The sequence below is a fragment of the Schistocerca gregaria genome, chromosome 3, assembly GCF_023897955.1.
Source record: "Schistocerca gregaria isolate iqSchGreg1 chromosome 3, iqSchGreg1.2, whole genome shotgun sequence".
In the NCBI taxonomy this organism is placed as follows: domain Eukaryota; kingdom Metazoa; phylum Arthropoda; class Insecta; order Orthoptera; family Acrididae; genus Schistocerca; species Schistocerca gregaria.
This window is the reverse complement of record NC_064922.1, coordinates 765,213,313-765,230,507: the sequence shown is the minus strand read 5'-3', so window position 1 is coordinate 765,230,507 and position 17,195 is coordinate 765,213,313. Positions and strand designations below refer to the sequence as shown.

The following is a 17,195-nucleotide window of genomic DNA, read 5'->3' as shown; positions in this document are numbered from 1 at the left end:
ATTGTTGTCTTAGATGGCGTTGCCGACCGTCGTGCTGTATTCTGCCTGTTTACATATCTCTGTACCTGAATACGCATGCCTACACCATTTTCTTTAGCGCTTCAGTGTATGTTTGCCTGCAGTAAAATTTTTCTGTCATGCTTACGATGGATGACGAATAAGTTCTATATCAAAAATATATTTTTATGTGATATAATTACAATTCAACAATTTTCGTTTTTTTTTTATCTTTACTTGTATTCCGAAAACTTGCTTGTTGCCAAATTTTATGATTCTAGATCAACGGAAAGTCACCATATCGGTCTTGATGAGTGAGTTTGCGAATATCATAAATGGCTATTGCTTTTGATTGCACTGACTTAGAAGATTAAATCTGTTAGACCGACAAGGCACCACAGACCTTAGTATATACTGGTATCATAAATTTCAACTTGATACGTTTACCCGTTCCTGAGAAAAAGGCATCTTAAGAGAGGGCCAGTTAGTGACCCTACAAGGGTTCTATTTTTATCGAGTGAGGTATGAAGCCTAAAAATGAGGCAAGGCTAGTTTTAACTCGACATTCGTACCGCGGTCTCGAGATGGATAACATATTCAGTATTCGCCTATTGTGATTTACTGACGCCATCCGAAACACATATCTTGAGAGTTGCCTTATCATATGTTGAAATGTTACAAATATTTAAATCTGTGTTGACTAAATCGCCTATGACTGTTTCAAACATATGGTAAGCTTTTTAAAGACGGCTACGAGTGTGGAAATTTGTTGACTTACTTAAGTTATTTAATTAAGCAACATGTTTTGAGGTACAAACCTCATCTTCTGGTTACAATGGCAACAACTGTTCTGTTGTTCTGTACGGTCTTACCATATGATGTGATCATTCTGCGGAGAAAGAAGGAAAACCTAATGAGACAATATTCACTTCGTTCTTTCGTCAGCTGTACACATAAATGATATTAATTAATAACTGATCTGCTGTCTTCTTGTAGTGTGTTCAGTTGTCTTGAATGCTACAGCTTCGTGGATCTTGTTAGCCACTGTCCATAAACGTGCAGTGGACACTGAGAACACATCACAATCAAACCCACTGTGTAGCAGAGACATGACGGCAGTCAAAACAACGCTTGCTTCGATTTAACTAACGATGTGCCGATCAGTCACTTGCATTGTCTTCTGCGCATCTTGCTATCGCATCTATGACATTAGTTGATGAAATATATTACAATAGGAGGGACTGTGACAATACGACTTTAAAAATGACAGTAGAGAAAGTAATTTAAAGATTGGAAAAGATATTACTACTGGAATTCACATTCGAGTACACTGCTGTGCAAAACTTTTGGATGAAAGTATCTTTTGGATGGTGCGTCAACATAGCTCGGTAGAACTTGGACCATATATAGAAAAAACTACTACATTGTAGTACAGAAGGTAAATGTAAATGTCGTGTGACTAGGGCCTCCCGTCGGACAGACCGTTCGCCAGGTGCAAGTCTTTCGATTTGACGCCACTTCGGCGACTTGCGTGTCGATGGGGATGAAATGATGATTAGGACAATACAACACCCAGTCCCTGAGCAAAGAATTTCTCCGACCCAGCCAGGAATCGAACTCAGGAACGACATTCTGTCGCTCTGACCATTCAGCTACCAGGGGCGGACAGTAAAGAAGGTAACTGAAAGAGATAGTCAATGAGATGAACAGAAATGACTACCTATTCAAAGAAAATTGTCACAGTGAAGGCACGCCTATTTGTGTTGGTTCCCCGGCCATTAAAAAATGCAGGACACGGTTCTTAACATAGTGCGTGATCACCATGGACGGCAGTGCATACTCTGCAAAGTGCTCCCGTGCTGGCCAAAACGTTGGTAAGTTCTTCCGATAGGCGCTCCATTCCTCCACAAGAACGGTCGCCAACTGCTGGCATGTCGACGCGATGCAGTACTTTTCCCCAACACATCCCACACGACCGAGCGAGATGGCGCAGTGGTAGCACACTGGACTCGCATTCGGGAGGACGACGGTTCAATCCCGCGTCCGGTCATCCTGATTTATGTTTTCTGTGGTTTCCCTAAATCGCTCCAGGCAAATGTTGGGATGGTTCCTTTGAAAGGGCACGGCCGACTTTCTTCCCCATCCTTCCATAATCCGATGAGACCGATGACCTCGCTGTCTGGTCTCTTCCCCCAAACAACCCCACCCCAACATCCCACATGAGTTCGATGGGACGTAAGTCCGGAGACCGGGCAGGGCAGCCCATTCGCCAAATATCCTTTCATCGACCTTCGCTAATCGATGCGGTCGCGCACTGTCGTCCATAGAAATGAAGTCAGGGCAGAGTGAAGAAGGAGAACAGTGTCAATAATTTTGACTTGTGAGTACAACGTCTTCAAGAGTTTGGAGGTCTGCACGCGCATGCGATCTATATGCCTCCCTACACCCTTGCATCTACAACACCAAAACGTTCATGTTCTTCAATACTAGACGTATCCTCGTATACCGTGATGTGGGAACACATAACGCCCCAAGAACTGAACTCCAGACCACGAGCACGACGACAAACTCAACTGTCAACTGTCAACACTATAGTCCTTCCCCAGATACATCTTTTTTGGGGTGTATTCGACCCTGACTTTCATTTTATGGATGACAATGTGCAGCCACATCCAAAAGCGCAGCTGGACGAGCTTCTGGAACGGGAGGGATATTCGGCAAATGTTCTGATGGTTCTCTCGCCTTAAATCCCATCGAGCATGTGTTGGATGCATTGCGGAGGCGCACTTCAGTATGTCAATATGCACCAATGACTATCCAACAGCTGTCACCTGCGCTGATGGAGGAAAGGAACGTCCCACCACGAGAACTCCTTATCAACCTTGTGGCCAGCACGGGACGACGCTGCAGAGCATGCAGGCCGTCTGTGGTGATCACACATCCTATTAAGAACCATGTGCCATCCTTCGTAATGTTCAGAAAACCATCACGAATCGGAGCGACTTAAGTGTAACAATTGTCTATGAACAAAAATTTCATTTCTGTTCTCCTCATTGCGTATTTCTTTCTTTTACCTCCTGTGCAACAATGTAGCAGTTTTTGCTAAATACGGTCCCAGTTTCATCGAGCAGTGTTACATGGCAGTGAAACATTATACGGAAGTTATTGTCGTCCTTACTTTGCACCCCAGCGTACAGTATTTTATATTGTGCCTATACTGAAGTGATCTTGGTGATGAAATCTGAGTTCCTTCAATTTGTCATTTCGTTTAGAATCCCGTTTCTCCATTTTTGGCCATGGATGAAGTTTTAGACATACACACGGAAAATCATCAAACACGGACACTGTCCTTGTCAAGTCCTCTACACACTGCAGCTCACACCGACAAGTATGATTCAGAGCATTACTGGGATAGTGGTTTTGTGGATTGAGTTTTGAGCAAGAAGCGGACGCTGCTCACCCTGTCCAGCGCGGCCTGCACCTTGGCCTCGCTGCCGGTGTCCAGAGCAGAGGTGGCCTCGTCCAGCAGCAGGATCTTAGGGCGGCGCACCAGCGCCCTGGCGATGGCGATGCGCTGCTTCTGGCCGCCCGACAGCTGGGCTCCGCGCTCACCTACCATTGTGTCGTAGCCCTGCAAATACATTTGTTCCACCGTCAGACACCACCACGTTTCCAGTGTTCATCTCCGCATAGTATACGCACCTGTGCAAGTCTGGAACTTTTGGCACGGCCCCCATGTGTTTCCCCATCGACACCTGTCAGTTATTTCATTAGTGCTGGCTGAGGAGCAAAGGAACCACTCTTTTTGGTGTCTTTCCCCCATGAGCAGCCTAATTTATCATAGTCACTAGTCGTGGTGTGTGTGTGTGTGTGTGTGTGTGTGTGTGTGTGTGTGTGTGTATACGAGGGTGAGTCAAATGAAAACATGAAATATTTTTTTTAAATATTATTTATTGTGCAGAAGTGGCACAAACCTGTATCACTTTTCAACATTATCTCCCCCACGCTCAATGCAAGTCCTCCAGCGCTTACAAAGTGCACAAATTCCTTTAGAAAAAAAATTCTTTTGGTAGTTCAAATGGTTCAAATGGCTCTAAGCACTATGGGACTTAACATCTGAGGTCATCAGCCCCCTAAAACTTAGAACTACTTAAACCTAACTAACCTAAGGACATCACACACATCCATGTCCGAGGCAGGATTCGAACCTGCGACAGTAGCTGTCGCGGGGTTCCAGACTGAAGCGCCTAGAACCGTTCGGCCACAATGGCCGGCTGCCTTTTGGTAGACCGCGCAAGCACTCATGCACCGCGTGGCGTACCTCTTCATCTGAACGGAACTTCTTTCCTCCCATTGCGGCTTTGAGTGGTCCAGACATATGGAAATCAGTTGGGGCAAGGTCTGTTGAGTATGGTGGATGAGGAAGACACTCAAAATGTAGGGCTGTGATTGTTGCAACTGTTGTACGGGCAGTTTGGGGCCTTGCATTGTCATGTTGCAAAAGAACACCTGCTGACAGCAATCCACGTCGCTTTGATTTGATTTCAGGCCGCAAATGAATTTTTTAGGAGATCTGTCCATGATGCACTGGTGACAGTGGTCCCTCTACGCATGTAATGCTCCTCAACGACGCCTTTTTCGTCCCAAAACAGTGTCAGCATAACCTTTCCTGCTGATGGTTCTGTCCGAAACCTCTTTGGTTTTGGTGATGAGGAATGGCGTCATTCCTTACTCGCTCTCCTCGTTTCCGGTTGGTGGAAGTGAACCAAGGTTTCGTCCCCAGTAACGATTCTTGCAAGGAAGCCATCACCTCCTCGTTGAAAGCGCCGAGCAAGTTCTTCACAAGCATCAACACGTCGTTCTCTCATTTCAGGAGTCAGCAGCCGTGGCACCCATCTTGCAGACACTTTGTGAAACTGGAGCATCATACACAATGTGGTGTGCTGACCCATGACTAATCTGTAAACATGCTGCAATGTCATTCAGTGTTACTCGGCGGTTTTCCTTCACAATGGCTTCAACTGCTGCAATGTTCGGTGGAGTCACAACTCGTTGTGCCTGCCCTAGATGACGAGCATCTTCCACTGAAGTCACATCATTTGCGAACTTCCTACTCCGTTCGTAGACTTGCTGCTGTGACGAAAAGGCATCACCGTCCTGAACCTACATTTGTCGATGAATTTCAATAGGTTTCACAACTCCCCTACGCAAAAACCGAATAACAGAACGCTGTTCTTCCCTGGTGCGAGTCGCAAGTGGGGCAGCCATATTTATACTCATACTGCGACGGTATGTGTGCATCTGCACTATGCTGCCACCTACACGCCATTCTGCACGCTGTTTGTAGCACGCTTACCAACTTACAGGATAACGATAACGGCAGGAAATTTCGATTTTTTATTACAAATTTAAGGTTTTCATTTGACTCGCCCTCATATATATATATATATATACTCCTGGAAATGGAAAAAAGAACACATTGACACCGGTGTGTCAGACCCACCATACTTGCTCCGGACACTGCGAGAGGGCTGAACAAGCAATGATCACACGCATGGCACAGCGGACACACCAGGAACCGCGGTGTTGGCCGTCGAATGGCGCTAGCTGCGCAGCATTTGTGCACCGCCGCCGTCAGTGTCAGCCAGTTTGCCGTGGCATACGAAGCTCCATCGCAGTCTTTAACACTGGTAGCATGCCGCGACAGCGTGGACGTGAACCGTATGTGCAGTTGACGGACTTTGAGCGAGGGCGTATAGTGGGCATGCGGGAGGCCGGGTGGACGTACCGCCGAATTGCTCAACACGTGGGGCGTGAGGTCTCCACAGTACATCGATGTTGTCGCCAGTGGTCGGCGGAAGGTGCACGTGCCCGTCGACCTGGGACCGGACCGCAGCGACGCACGGATGCACGCCAAGACCGTAGGATCCTACGCAGTGCCGTAGGGGACCGCACCGCCACTTCCCAGCAAATTAGGGACACTGTTGCTCCTGGGGTATCGCCGAGGACCATTCGCAACCGTCTCCATGAAGCTGGGCTACGGTCCCGCACACCGTTAGGCCGTCTTCCGCTCACGCCCCAACATCGTGCAGTCCGCCTCCAGTGGTGTTGCGACAGGCGTGAATGGAGGAACGAATGGAGACGTGTCGTCTTCAGCGATGAGAGTCGCTTCTGCCTTGGTGCCAATGATGGTCGTATGCGTGTTTGGCGCCGTGCAGGTGAGCGCCACAATCAGGACTACATACGACCGAGGCACACAAGGCCAACACCCGGCATCATGGTGTGGGGAGCGATCTCCTACACTGGCCGTACACCTCTGGTGACCGTCGAGGGGACACTGAATAGTGCACGGTACATCCAAACCGTCATCGAACCCATCGTTCTACCATTCCTAGACCGGCAAGGGAACTTGCTGTTCCAACAGGACAATGCACGTCCGCATGTATCCCGTGCCACCCAACGTGCTCTAGAAGGTGTAAGTCAACTACCCTGGCCAGCAAGATCTCCGGATGTGTCCCCCATTGAGCATGTTTGGGACTGGATGAAGCGTCGTCTCACGCGGTCTGCACGTGCAGCACGAACGCTGGTCCAACTGAGGCGCCAGGTGGAAATGGCATGGCAAGCCGTTCCACAGGACTACATCCAGCATCTCTACGATCGTCTCCATGGGAGAATAGCAGCCTGCATTGCTGCGAAAGGTTGATATACGCTGTACTAGTGCCGACATTGTGCATGCTCTGTTGCCTGTGTCTATGTGCCTGTGGTTCTGTCAGTGTTATATATATATATATATATATATATATATATATATATATATATATGTATATGTATATGTATATATATAACGGGTGATCAAAAAGTTTCCGTTCGATGTCGTTAAGGTCCAGAATCGGTATACCAGTCAAGCAAAATCGCCGTGAGCACTGAGGCAATCATCCCACCGACTCACCAGGTGGAAGATAGCCGTCTGGCATAACACTGTGTCCTGCTTCGTTAACACTGCCTTCTGCACATGCTGGTCCAACAGCAATCGTCAATCCTTCAAGGCCTTGTTGAGGGTAACGAAAACGTGATATTTGCATGGGAGACATCAGGACTATGGGGCGGAGGCTCCAGTATATCCCACTCGCGTTGGCGTAACTTCTGCGGTACATTTGCGATGTTTACAAGTGATTATCATGAAGCAGCAGCACACCTTGGCGCAACATTCCACAACGGCGGTTTTCGACAAATATGCTGCATGATACGCAATCTTTGTTTTCCAGTGGATGTCAACCGATGTCTGTCCTTTGTCAGGCAAGAAAACAATAACAGCACGTTGGCCCTCTTTGGTAGTGGAATTGCAATAGTTCCCGTTTCCACATTCACCACATGCACTTTAAAAAAAACCGAATGCTACACTAATCCCTTGCCTACATGTGGGCCGCGTTATGTTGCGTAAATGCTGCTGCAACGCCCTCAGATGAAAATTTTTTGATCGCCCTTCTGTGGTTTTTTTTTTTTTTTTTTTTTGAGACAGCAGGTAGCCTTCGGGATTACTTAGTGTCTCACTCACAGTCTCTCTTCTGGTGCGAATAAAGAAGAGGAAAGTGTGAGTGGATGAGATCGCCGTTATGAAGTACTCACAGTAATTTAGACCTAAACCAAATTCCAACAAAATTTCGTAGGTTGTTCAGAGATATTTGCTGAGTATTTTGATATAAGCCTGGTCTCTACCAGCTAATTACAGAGTAACTAGAGTTTGGTTGATTTCTTAGATCCATTTATCTTTGTATTTGTCTTGTCCCAAAAATACCTGCACAATAGTGCAAATGTTGTCCGAATGTACTTTCTGTGTCTTGTTTGCAAACAAACTTGTTCCATTCACTCAAGTTACTTGCTGTTGACAATGGTACGGCCCACTTTATTCCTCGCCCTCAACTTTGTTGTCAGAAACTTACTGGTTCTGTCTCAGCATTCTTCTTCTGGCAGCGCTAGTTGTACATTAACAGCGTTACACAGAAATGCATATATGTTTACTGATGAAGAGGTAGTTGTGTGCACATTTGTTCGTTACTCCGTGTCTTACAACGTACGTTTTCGTGACTGATTGTAGTACTGCTGTAAAATCATTTTCACAGAAGCAACGATAAATGGCTTTAAAAGCAAATAACTCATAATTAAATTACTATACTGCAATGTGCAAAGTTACACGGTTTGCTTCAGTTACGGTAAATTAAGTGGAACAAGTCCTTAGTTAACATCCCTGCGACGCACAACATCTTCCGACTGCTTCTGTATTCGTCAGCTTTCTTAAGAATGACCGACATACAGCAATACAGCATCCAAAAGACCACTATTTCATATGTGAAGTACAATACAAACTCCCCCTCCCCCCCCCCCCCCTACAGTATAACCAGAAGTGTAAGAGTGTAGAGGGATTTAAAAGCGAGTTACACTCTTGTCAAGAAACGTACAAGATGTCTTGCTAAAGAGTCCCTGGTTTCAAAATTAAATATCTCTAAAACTAAGATCGACAGACGAGTGCAAAAAATGATATGTTTATTGTGATACACAGAAGTTTCGAAATAGTTCGAAAATCTAATAACAGATGGTGCTGCACGCTGTGCAACTCTTTAAAGTGTGCATCAAACCGCTATCTTTTTAGAATGTCCATTATTCGCAGAACGTAAGTGGGGCAAACGAACTACGAAACTTGCCATCACATCTTGTAGTGTTTCAACGGAAATTGATTCAGGTAAGATGGTTCCGACAGAGAGTGTCTTTTTATGTGCTCCACAAGAAACAGTCAAAAGGAATCAGATCGAGTGAAGATGGAGGCCAAAATCTCCTTATAATCTCCAGTAAATGCAACGCAGTGAACCTATTCCCGAAGTATTCATCAAGAAAGCGAAACACCTATTCGGTATTTGGTCTGGCCCCATCTTGCATGAACCGCTCGGTGCCTGGTCGATCCTCCAACTCTAGCCATATGGTGACAAATTGTTCCAAAACTGCAACGTAACGTTCACCAGTGATCGTTTCTTGCATGAAAAAGTGTCCAATAATACCTGTGCTGCACACCGCAGCCCAAACAGCAACTTTGGGAGAATACGTGGTTTCGCTTCACAGGGTGTTTTCGGAACCCCAAAATCGCTAATTTTGTTTATTCACGACTTCATTCATGTGGAAGTGTGCTTCATACGTGCACCAGATGCAACCAGCATCAAATCCCTTTTTATCAACTACTGTGAGAATCTGGTTCGCAAAGTCAGAACACAGTCTCACAGCTAGTACATGTATGACCTGGTGTCTTTAGACTTTTAAAGGAAACATGTATAGGGTCTGTTCCGGTCTTTTCTGTGTGCTGGAACTCTTCAAACCTGTTTCTGCTGCAATTCTTCTTGCTGAATAATTCCAGAAGCCGTGCCGACATTTTTAGGAGTGACTGCAGTTTCCCTGGGGCCAACATTCCCCGCTAGATCATCAGCCAAGCTGCCTGTTCGTTGGAATTTGGCGAAGAGCTTGCGAATAGTTTGTGCAGCTGATCTTTTTGTAACATTACATCGTGTTAGAAAACTGCGCCTTATTACCGTAGTACTGTGTTGTAACCTCTGGTATTCCAGTACCAGAAAAAAAAACACTTTGTTCGATGATATAGTTAATTTTAACGTCTTCCTTTAGTACGCTAATATCCTTCCACGTGTTAACAGTTGAACTGATCGCTCTAAGCTGCGGCGCACTATTTATAGGCACAACATACTGCGATTAGAGCGCTATCTGTTAGCAGCTTTTTGAACTATTTCGAAACTATTTTTTAACTACTGCATCAGAGTCTTTCTGTTTCCACAACAAACATAACGTTTGTTGCACACTTCTATCGATCTTAGTTACTGATATATTTGATTTTTGAGATCAGGGACTCCTTCGCTGGACACTCTATACAATTACTCACAGAACCCCATTGCTTAAGCCTAAATTCTTCACCCCTATGAAGATGTAGTGTCCCGTACCAGTGGCAGCTTGGAGATAAAGCCGTGTGCGTTGGCCATCTTGGCGGCCTCCTCGATGTCCTCCATGGAACAGCCTTCTCGCCCGTAGCGGATGTTCTCCGCGATGGTGGTCTGGAAGAGCACCGGCTCCTGGCCCACCACACCGATCTGCGAGCGCAGCCAGCCCACGTTCAGTTTCCTGATGTCGTGGCCATCAAGTTGCACCTGGAAGGTAAAACGCTGAAATGTGTCTATTCTTTGTTAACTAAAACTTGCTAGAATCTGAGGAAATCACCTGCGTCTGCGGTGTTTAATCTACATCTACATCTACATGACTACTCTGCAATTCACATTTAAGTGCTTGGCAGAGGGTTCATCGAACCACAATCATACTATCTCTCTACTACTCCACTCCCGAACAGCGAGCGGGAAAAACGAACACCTAAACCTTTCTGTTCGAGCTCTGATTTCTCTTATTTTATTTTCATGATCATTCCTACCTATGTAGGTTGGGCTCAACAAAATATTTTCGCATTCGGAAGAGAAAGTTGGTGACTGAAATTTCGTAAAAAGGTCTCGCCGCGACGAAAAACGTCTATGCTGTAATGACTTCCATCCCAACTCGTGTATCATATCTGCCACACTCTCTCCCCTATAACGCGATAATACAAAACGAGCTGCCCTTTTTTGCACTCTTTCGATGTCCTCCGTCAATCCCACCTGGTAAGGATCCCACACCGCGCAGCAATATTCTAACAGAGGACGAATGAGTGTAGTGTAAGCTGTCTCTTTAGTGGACTTGTTGCATCTTCTAAGTGTCCTGCAATAAAACGCAACCTTTGGCTCGCCTTCCCGACAATATTATCTATGTGGTCCTTCCAACTGAAGTTGTTCGTAATTTTAACACCCAGGTACTTAGTTGAATTGACAGCCTTGAGAATTGTACTATTTATCGAGTAATCGAATTCCAACGGATTTCTTTTGCAACTCATGTGGATCATCTCACACTTTTCGTTATTTAGCGTCAACTGCCACGTGACACACCATACAGCAATCTTTTCTAAATCGCTTTGCAGCTGATACTGGTCTTCGGATGACCTTACTAGACGGTAAATTACAGCATCATCTGCGAACAGTCTAAGAGAACTGCTCAGATTGTCACCCAGGTCATTTATATAGATCAGGAACAATAGAGGTCCCAGGACGCTTCCCTGGGGAACACGTGATATCACTTCAGTTTTACTCGATGATTTGCCGTCTATTACTACGAACTGCGACCTTCCTGACAGGAAATCACGAATCCAGTCGCACAACTGAGACGATACCCCATAGCTCCACAGCTTGATTAGAAGTCGCTTGTGAGGAACGGTGTCAAAAGCTTTCCGGAAATCTAGAAATACGGAATCAACTTGAGATCCCCTGTCGATAGCGGCCATTACTTCGTGCGAATAAAGAGCTAGCTGCTTGCACAAGAGCGATGTTTTCTGATGCCATGCTGATTACGTGTCAATAGATCGTTCCCTTCGAGGTGGTTCATAATGTTTGAATACAGTATATGCTCCAAAACTCTACTGCAAACCGACGTCAATGATATAGGTCTGTAGTTAAATGGATTACTCCTACTACCCTTCTTGAACACTGGTGCGACCTGCGCAATTTTCCAATCTGTAGGTACAGATCTATCGGTGAGCGAGCGGTTGTATATGAGTGCTAAGTAGGGAGCTATAGTATCAGCGTAATCCGAAAGGAACCTAATCGGTATACAATCTGGACCTGAAGACTTGCCCGTGTCAAGCGATTAATGCCACTGGAGGTAAAATATAAAAACTGACGTGCTCTAATACGTCCCAAACGCACCCCAAACATGCTCTATGGGTTTTAAATCGGCGGAATAGACAGGCTAGTTCACTGGCCGAAGACCCTCACGTTCGAGGAGCTCCTCCATCTGTGCTGTTCGCTGCGATTGCGCATTGTCATCCATAACAAATAACTCAGTCCCGAATGAACCCTTGAAAAGACGCTCGTAGGGCAGGGTACAGTGTCACAGTGACGTTGACCTGAGAGTACATCCTGATCAAAGAGTTTGAGGACAGTGCGCCCATGCAACATTATGCCTTTCCGCATCATGACGCCTGGACCATCAGAAAGAGCACGTACGACAACGTTCCTGGATGCATTACGTGTTCCCGCCTCTCGTCCAGAATCACTACTCAGAATGAACCGGTTCCATCCGAGAAGAGCACAATATTGCACATCTCGTTGGTCCAGTCACGATGCTCTTGGCACCACCGCAAACGGCGTCGCAAATGAGCGGGTGTCAACACAATGCATTGATCGTCGGGAACAAAGGCCACCCCGCGCAGCCGCTGTGACACTGTGGAACGTCAGACTGAGTGCCTTGCAGCCTGTCAAGTCCAGCTGCAACTGCATCCGCTGTTTGACATAGGTCCCTTCACGCCTATTCCTCAACGTAGCGGTCATCTGCTTCTATAGTTGAGCATGGTCGACCATCACATCTCCTTCGCGGAGAATGCACCGTAAATACTCGCTGTTTGGCACAGTGCAGTTTTCCGTTCCTTCAACTGCCTCGTGTAGTGGCTCCATCTTTATTTGGCGCTGTAGTAACGCTGATCTCATGCGTTGTGACGACTAGCTTTCTGTGCACAACTGGCACACTTTCATTCATTTCCACCGTGTTGTTAACATGTTATGTTTATCTATCACATCCTTAAGTCTTTGAGAGCAGTACATATTTCGAGCTTTCGATATTTGAAGAATGACTCATCCCGACAGTTCAGCGGATTTTATATTACAAGGGGCATTTCCGTATGTGACATAAAACTAACAGGGTCAGTCTTTGACAATATCTGTGCAACTTGTAAGCAAGAACAACGAATTCGTAGAGGCAAAGGAGTCGCACTTTTTTCGTTTTTTGAGGCAATGACTTCCATGTGAGGGCTTCGACTACTTTCAGAATTCTGTGGGTAACACTTTTTATTGATGAAGTAGCAAAGTTCCCGTAGGCATAATAATCGTCTACAATTAGTCTGCTACCAACCTTAAACAGGAGACCAAATTCCTGTGTACGCCCACTTAAGATAAGGGAACAATATCCTAATCGACGATATACCCGCCAGTCCAAAAAATTTGGAGACTGGATTAGAATAAAATAGAGAAACGTTGAGATGGTGGCTTTAATGCTTCAGGTACTCTGTACCCACGTCAGTACAACGCAGAGGAAGTTCGTACATCGATGTGAAAGTGTCAGAGAAATCCTTTTTTGGGATGTTTTGCAACTTCGCGTCACGTGGGCTTGAATATCGGCATTGTCGTAGAACTATTGATCTCCCATGTCAATTTCTGATCTTTGTCGTTTTGTGTTAGGTTTGTATTAATTACAGCAAGCCTCGTTACTGACGCCGATTTTTTCCAGAAAGAAATTGTCCCCATTTTGCATTCCAATTAAGTCTCGGCAGGCGTCAGCGCATCGTTGTATTTATTAGGGAGTTAAGGTGTGCAAAGCAAACATTACACACACTTTTCACTTCTTCGGCATATTTTGCAGAATGTCATGAACACTTGATTTGGAGATGATGTTCCAATGCTATTTGTGACACAATAACATTGACACTACAGTCACACGTACGCTATGTAACACCTGTTGCTCACAACAGGCGAGTCGAATGCACATCTGTTTCTCCCAGCTGTTAGTTCAAGCAGCCACCATAGATAATGGACTGACGTCACTTATACGCCAGGAATAAGACCAGTCTTGGAATTTTATGGACGGACTGTTTAGTTACACATACACCAGACTAAGCTCTATACCTGGCTTGTATCAGATGTGATAAACTACGTGAGAACATCAAGTCCCTCGCTGTAACACCGCTACAATACACAATCTCTCCGGATTTCTTCCGCATTCGTAAGATTTCTTAAGAATAACCGTCACAAAGCAATTCTGTCGCTTGCGCCGTTGTCCCGCATTGTGCGCGGTGTTGGTATGGTTAATTCGGATTTGGCAAGTTAATTTGACAGGGTGGCTGGATGCTCTTCCTGCCGCCACCCCGTACCCCCTGGGACGGAATCAGAGTACCCCATCTGTCTGTGTCTAGTGTAAATCATGGAAAAGTGCGAATGAGTTCAAATGTCTGTGAGACGTGCAACTGAGGCGGGACGTGGAGACCAGCCCGGTATTCACCTAGAGGGATGTGGAAGACCGCCTAAAAACCACATCCAGGCTGGCCGGCACACCGGCCCTCGTCGTTAATCCGACGGGCGGATTCGATCCGGGGCCGGCGCGCCTACCCGAGTCCAGGAGGCAGCGCTCTCGGCTACCCTGGTGGGTCAACCGTCACAAAGCAATATAGTGTCCAAAATACAACTATTGCTAATATAAAGTACATTGTGGTTTCTGCCCCACAGAATGACCAGAACTGTAATATTCGACATCTAATAAATTAAATGCAATAGATTGTGACAGACGATCTGTTTACGTTACCTTGCACCAAATAATTAAACGTGGATCACATACTCCCGCGTTTGGTGTGAAAATACCCAATTAGAAACATTCTAATATTTCTAACTCTCTGTGTAGACGATTTCAAGCGTGAGACGCGTAACTCACCTCGCCCTCCAAAGGGTCGTAAAATCTTTGTATGAGCTGGATACATGTCGATTTTCCACAGCCGGAACTTCCCACTATGGCTACAGTTTCACCACCTTTGATCGATAAATTCAGACCTTTCAACACCTGAAACATTGTTAAACATGATGTCAGTATCAAGCAGCAGTAGAACAAATACAGACTATTTTATGTAACGATTAAGTTTAAAAGAAAAAATAGTGGTCCTTTACTCAGGTGCTGAAGCTTAGAAAAAAGAGCATATACAGACCGACCTACTAGGATGTATACTTTCGTGTGTACGTGTACGCATGATGATACGTGAGTGTCATATTGGAATAAACAAGGAAATAATATTGGAGTGTAAACAACAAACACACTACACGCAGTGTGAATTTGCCGTTACTGTTGTTGTTGTTGTTGGTGGTGGTGGTGGTGGTGGTGTTGGTGTTACCGATCAGCAGTCTGGTAGGATGCAGCTCCCCGCGCTGGTCTATTTTGTGATCCTCTTCATCTGTGTACAGCTATTGCAGCCTTAATTTATTTTAACCTGCTTACTATTTTCAAGTCTTGGTCTCCCTCAACGCTTTTACCCCACACTTCACTCTATTACCATATCAACTATTCGTTGATGCATCTGGATGTGTCCTATAAACTTATCCGTACTTTTCCACAAATTGTGACATAAAGCTCTTTTCTCTCCAATTCGTTGAAGTACATCTTCGATCTATCTATCTAACCTTCAACAGTTTTCTATAGCACCACTCTTCAAAAGTTTCTATTCTTTTCTTGCCGGTATTGTTCATCGTTAACGTTTCACTTCTACATAAAACTACACTCCGAACAATTACTTTCAGAAAAGACAATACTGCCTTAATTTTTTTTTAAATTTGATATTAATTTTTTTTCATAAAACATTTTCTTGCTATTGCCTGTCCCCATTTGTACCTTCTTTAGTTCCGCTGCCGAAAGTTAATATTCCTCTCAAATAGCAAAACTGTCCTGTCGCTTTCTTATCTCAAATCCAATTTTGTCGTTTCCAACAGCATTAGAATGTCAATTCTTCTTCCTGAACTACAATTTCCTTATCAAATACTTCCTTAATTATCTTTACTGACTGCTGAATGTACAACTTGAATACAGGCTATAATCTTAGCTCACTCACTCCTTAATTACTGTCTCCGCAACATGTCTATCAACTGTTACAAATGCAGCCTGTTTTTGGTATAAGCACGAGTTGTAGATAACGTCTAGCTGTTGTATTTTATGTTTTCTACATTCAGACTGTCTTCTAGTTAATACTTTTTCTGAATCTACGCTTGTAATTTATTCAGTCAAGTGTGTTTTTCGCGCATGCTTTGGTACTACGTCCAACCACGTGTGTAAAGTACCTGAGAGAGAGGAAGAATTATAGATCAGACTCATCGTTGAAAATTAAACAGAATGACAGTACTCTGCTGTAATGCCTGTTGTAAAATAGATTAGAATAGCTTTTTGACTTTTTGAATTTTGCACGCTTTCAGCTGTGTAACTGTTTACAACTGTCTGAGATCCATACCTGATATCTATTGTTGTTGTGATCTTCAGTCGGAAGATTGCTTTGGTCGCAGCTCTCCATGCTACTCTATCCTGTGCATGCCTCCTCATCTACGAATAACTGCTGCAACCCTTATGTATCGAATCTGCTAGTTCTACCCGTCTTTTGATCCCCCTGTGTTGTTTTTACCTCCCCCCCCCCCCCCCCCTCCAACACACACACCCTGTCAACCGATCCCTATTTTGAGTCAAGTTATTTCTTCTCTCTGCAATTCTGTGCAGTACCTCATTAATCACGCTGTTTACTCACCAAATCTTCATCTTCTCTGTAGCGACACATTTCCAAAGTTTCTATTCTTGTTTTCTGGACTGCTTGTCGTTCCCATTACACTTCCGTACAAACCTACATTCCAGATACACTTAATTTATATTCCATATCAATAAATTTCTCTTCTTCAGAAACGCTTTTCTTCCCATTGCTCATTTTAATTCCTGAAATAGCAGAACTCATCTATTATTTGTAGTGTCTCATTTCCTAAATTACGTTCGCTCAGCCTTGCCTGGTTTAATTGGACAGCATTCTATTACCATTGTTTTGCTTTTGTTAATGATAATCTTATAACCTTCTTTCAAAACACTGTCCATTCTGTTCATCAGCATTTCCAAGCCCTTTGTTACCTCTGTCAGAATTACTCATCGGTAAACCTCAAAGTCTTTATTTCTTCTCCGTAAACTTAAATTCCTTCTTCACATTTTCGTTTGACTTATTTTGCTGCTTGTTCACTGTAGAGATTTAATAACACTGGGGAAAGGCTACAGCCCTGTCTATCTTCCATCTCGACCCCCTCCTTTCTCAACCAAACATATCAGATACAGCACTGTTAAAACAAAAATATGAAACGGGAATCCTTTCCCTTCCTGCCACTTATGCATGCACTATGCTACTTTCATAGATGAACGATGATTACTTAAGTTTGTATGGTACACACAGTATTTCTTGTCGCTCAGCCTTATCTCTGCTCAGCTGCCCTCGAGGTGTCGTTGTAAACGTCCAGTATTTCCAAGTG

At 44.7% G+C, this 17,195-nt stretch overlaps 1 protein-coding gene across 1 annotated transcript in view; it reads right to left on the bottom strand.

Annotated features, from left to right (window-relative positions):
* The window catches only part of LOC126355598 (ATP-dependent translocase ABCB1-like), a 97,494-nt gene that overhangs the window by 49,578 nt on the left and 30,721 nt on the right, over window positions 1–17,195 (bottom strand). Inside the window, exons 6-8 of the mRNA XM_050005961.1 lie at window positions 14,596–14,721; window positions 9,990–10,193; window positions 3,458–3,628 (exon numbers count right to left, since the gene is read on the bottom strand). Of these exons, the coding sequence (XP_049861918.1) occupies window positions 3,458–3,628; window positions 9,990–10,193; window positions 14,596–14,721 (501 nt within the window). The remainder of the gene's footprint in view (window positions 1–3,457; window positions 3,629–9,989; window positions 10,194–14,595; window positions 14,722–17,195) is intronic.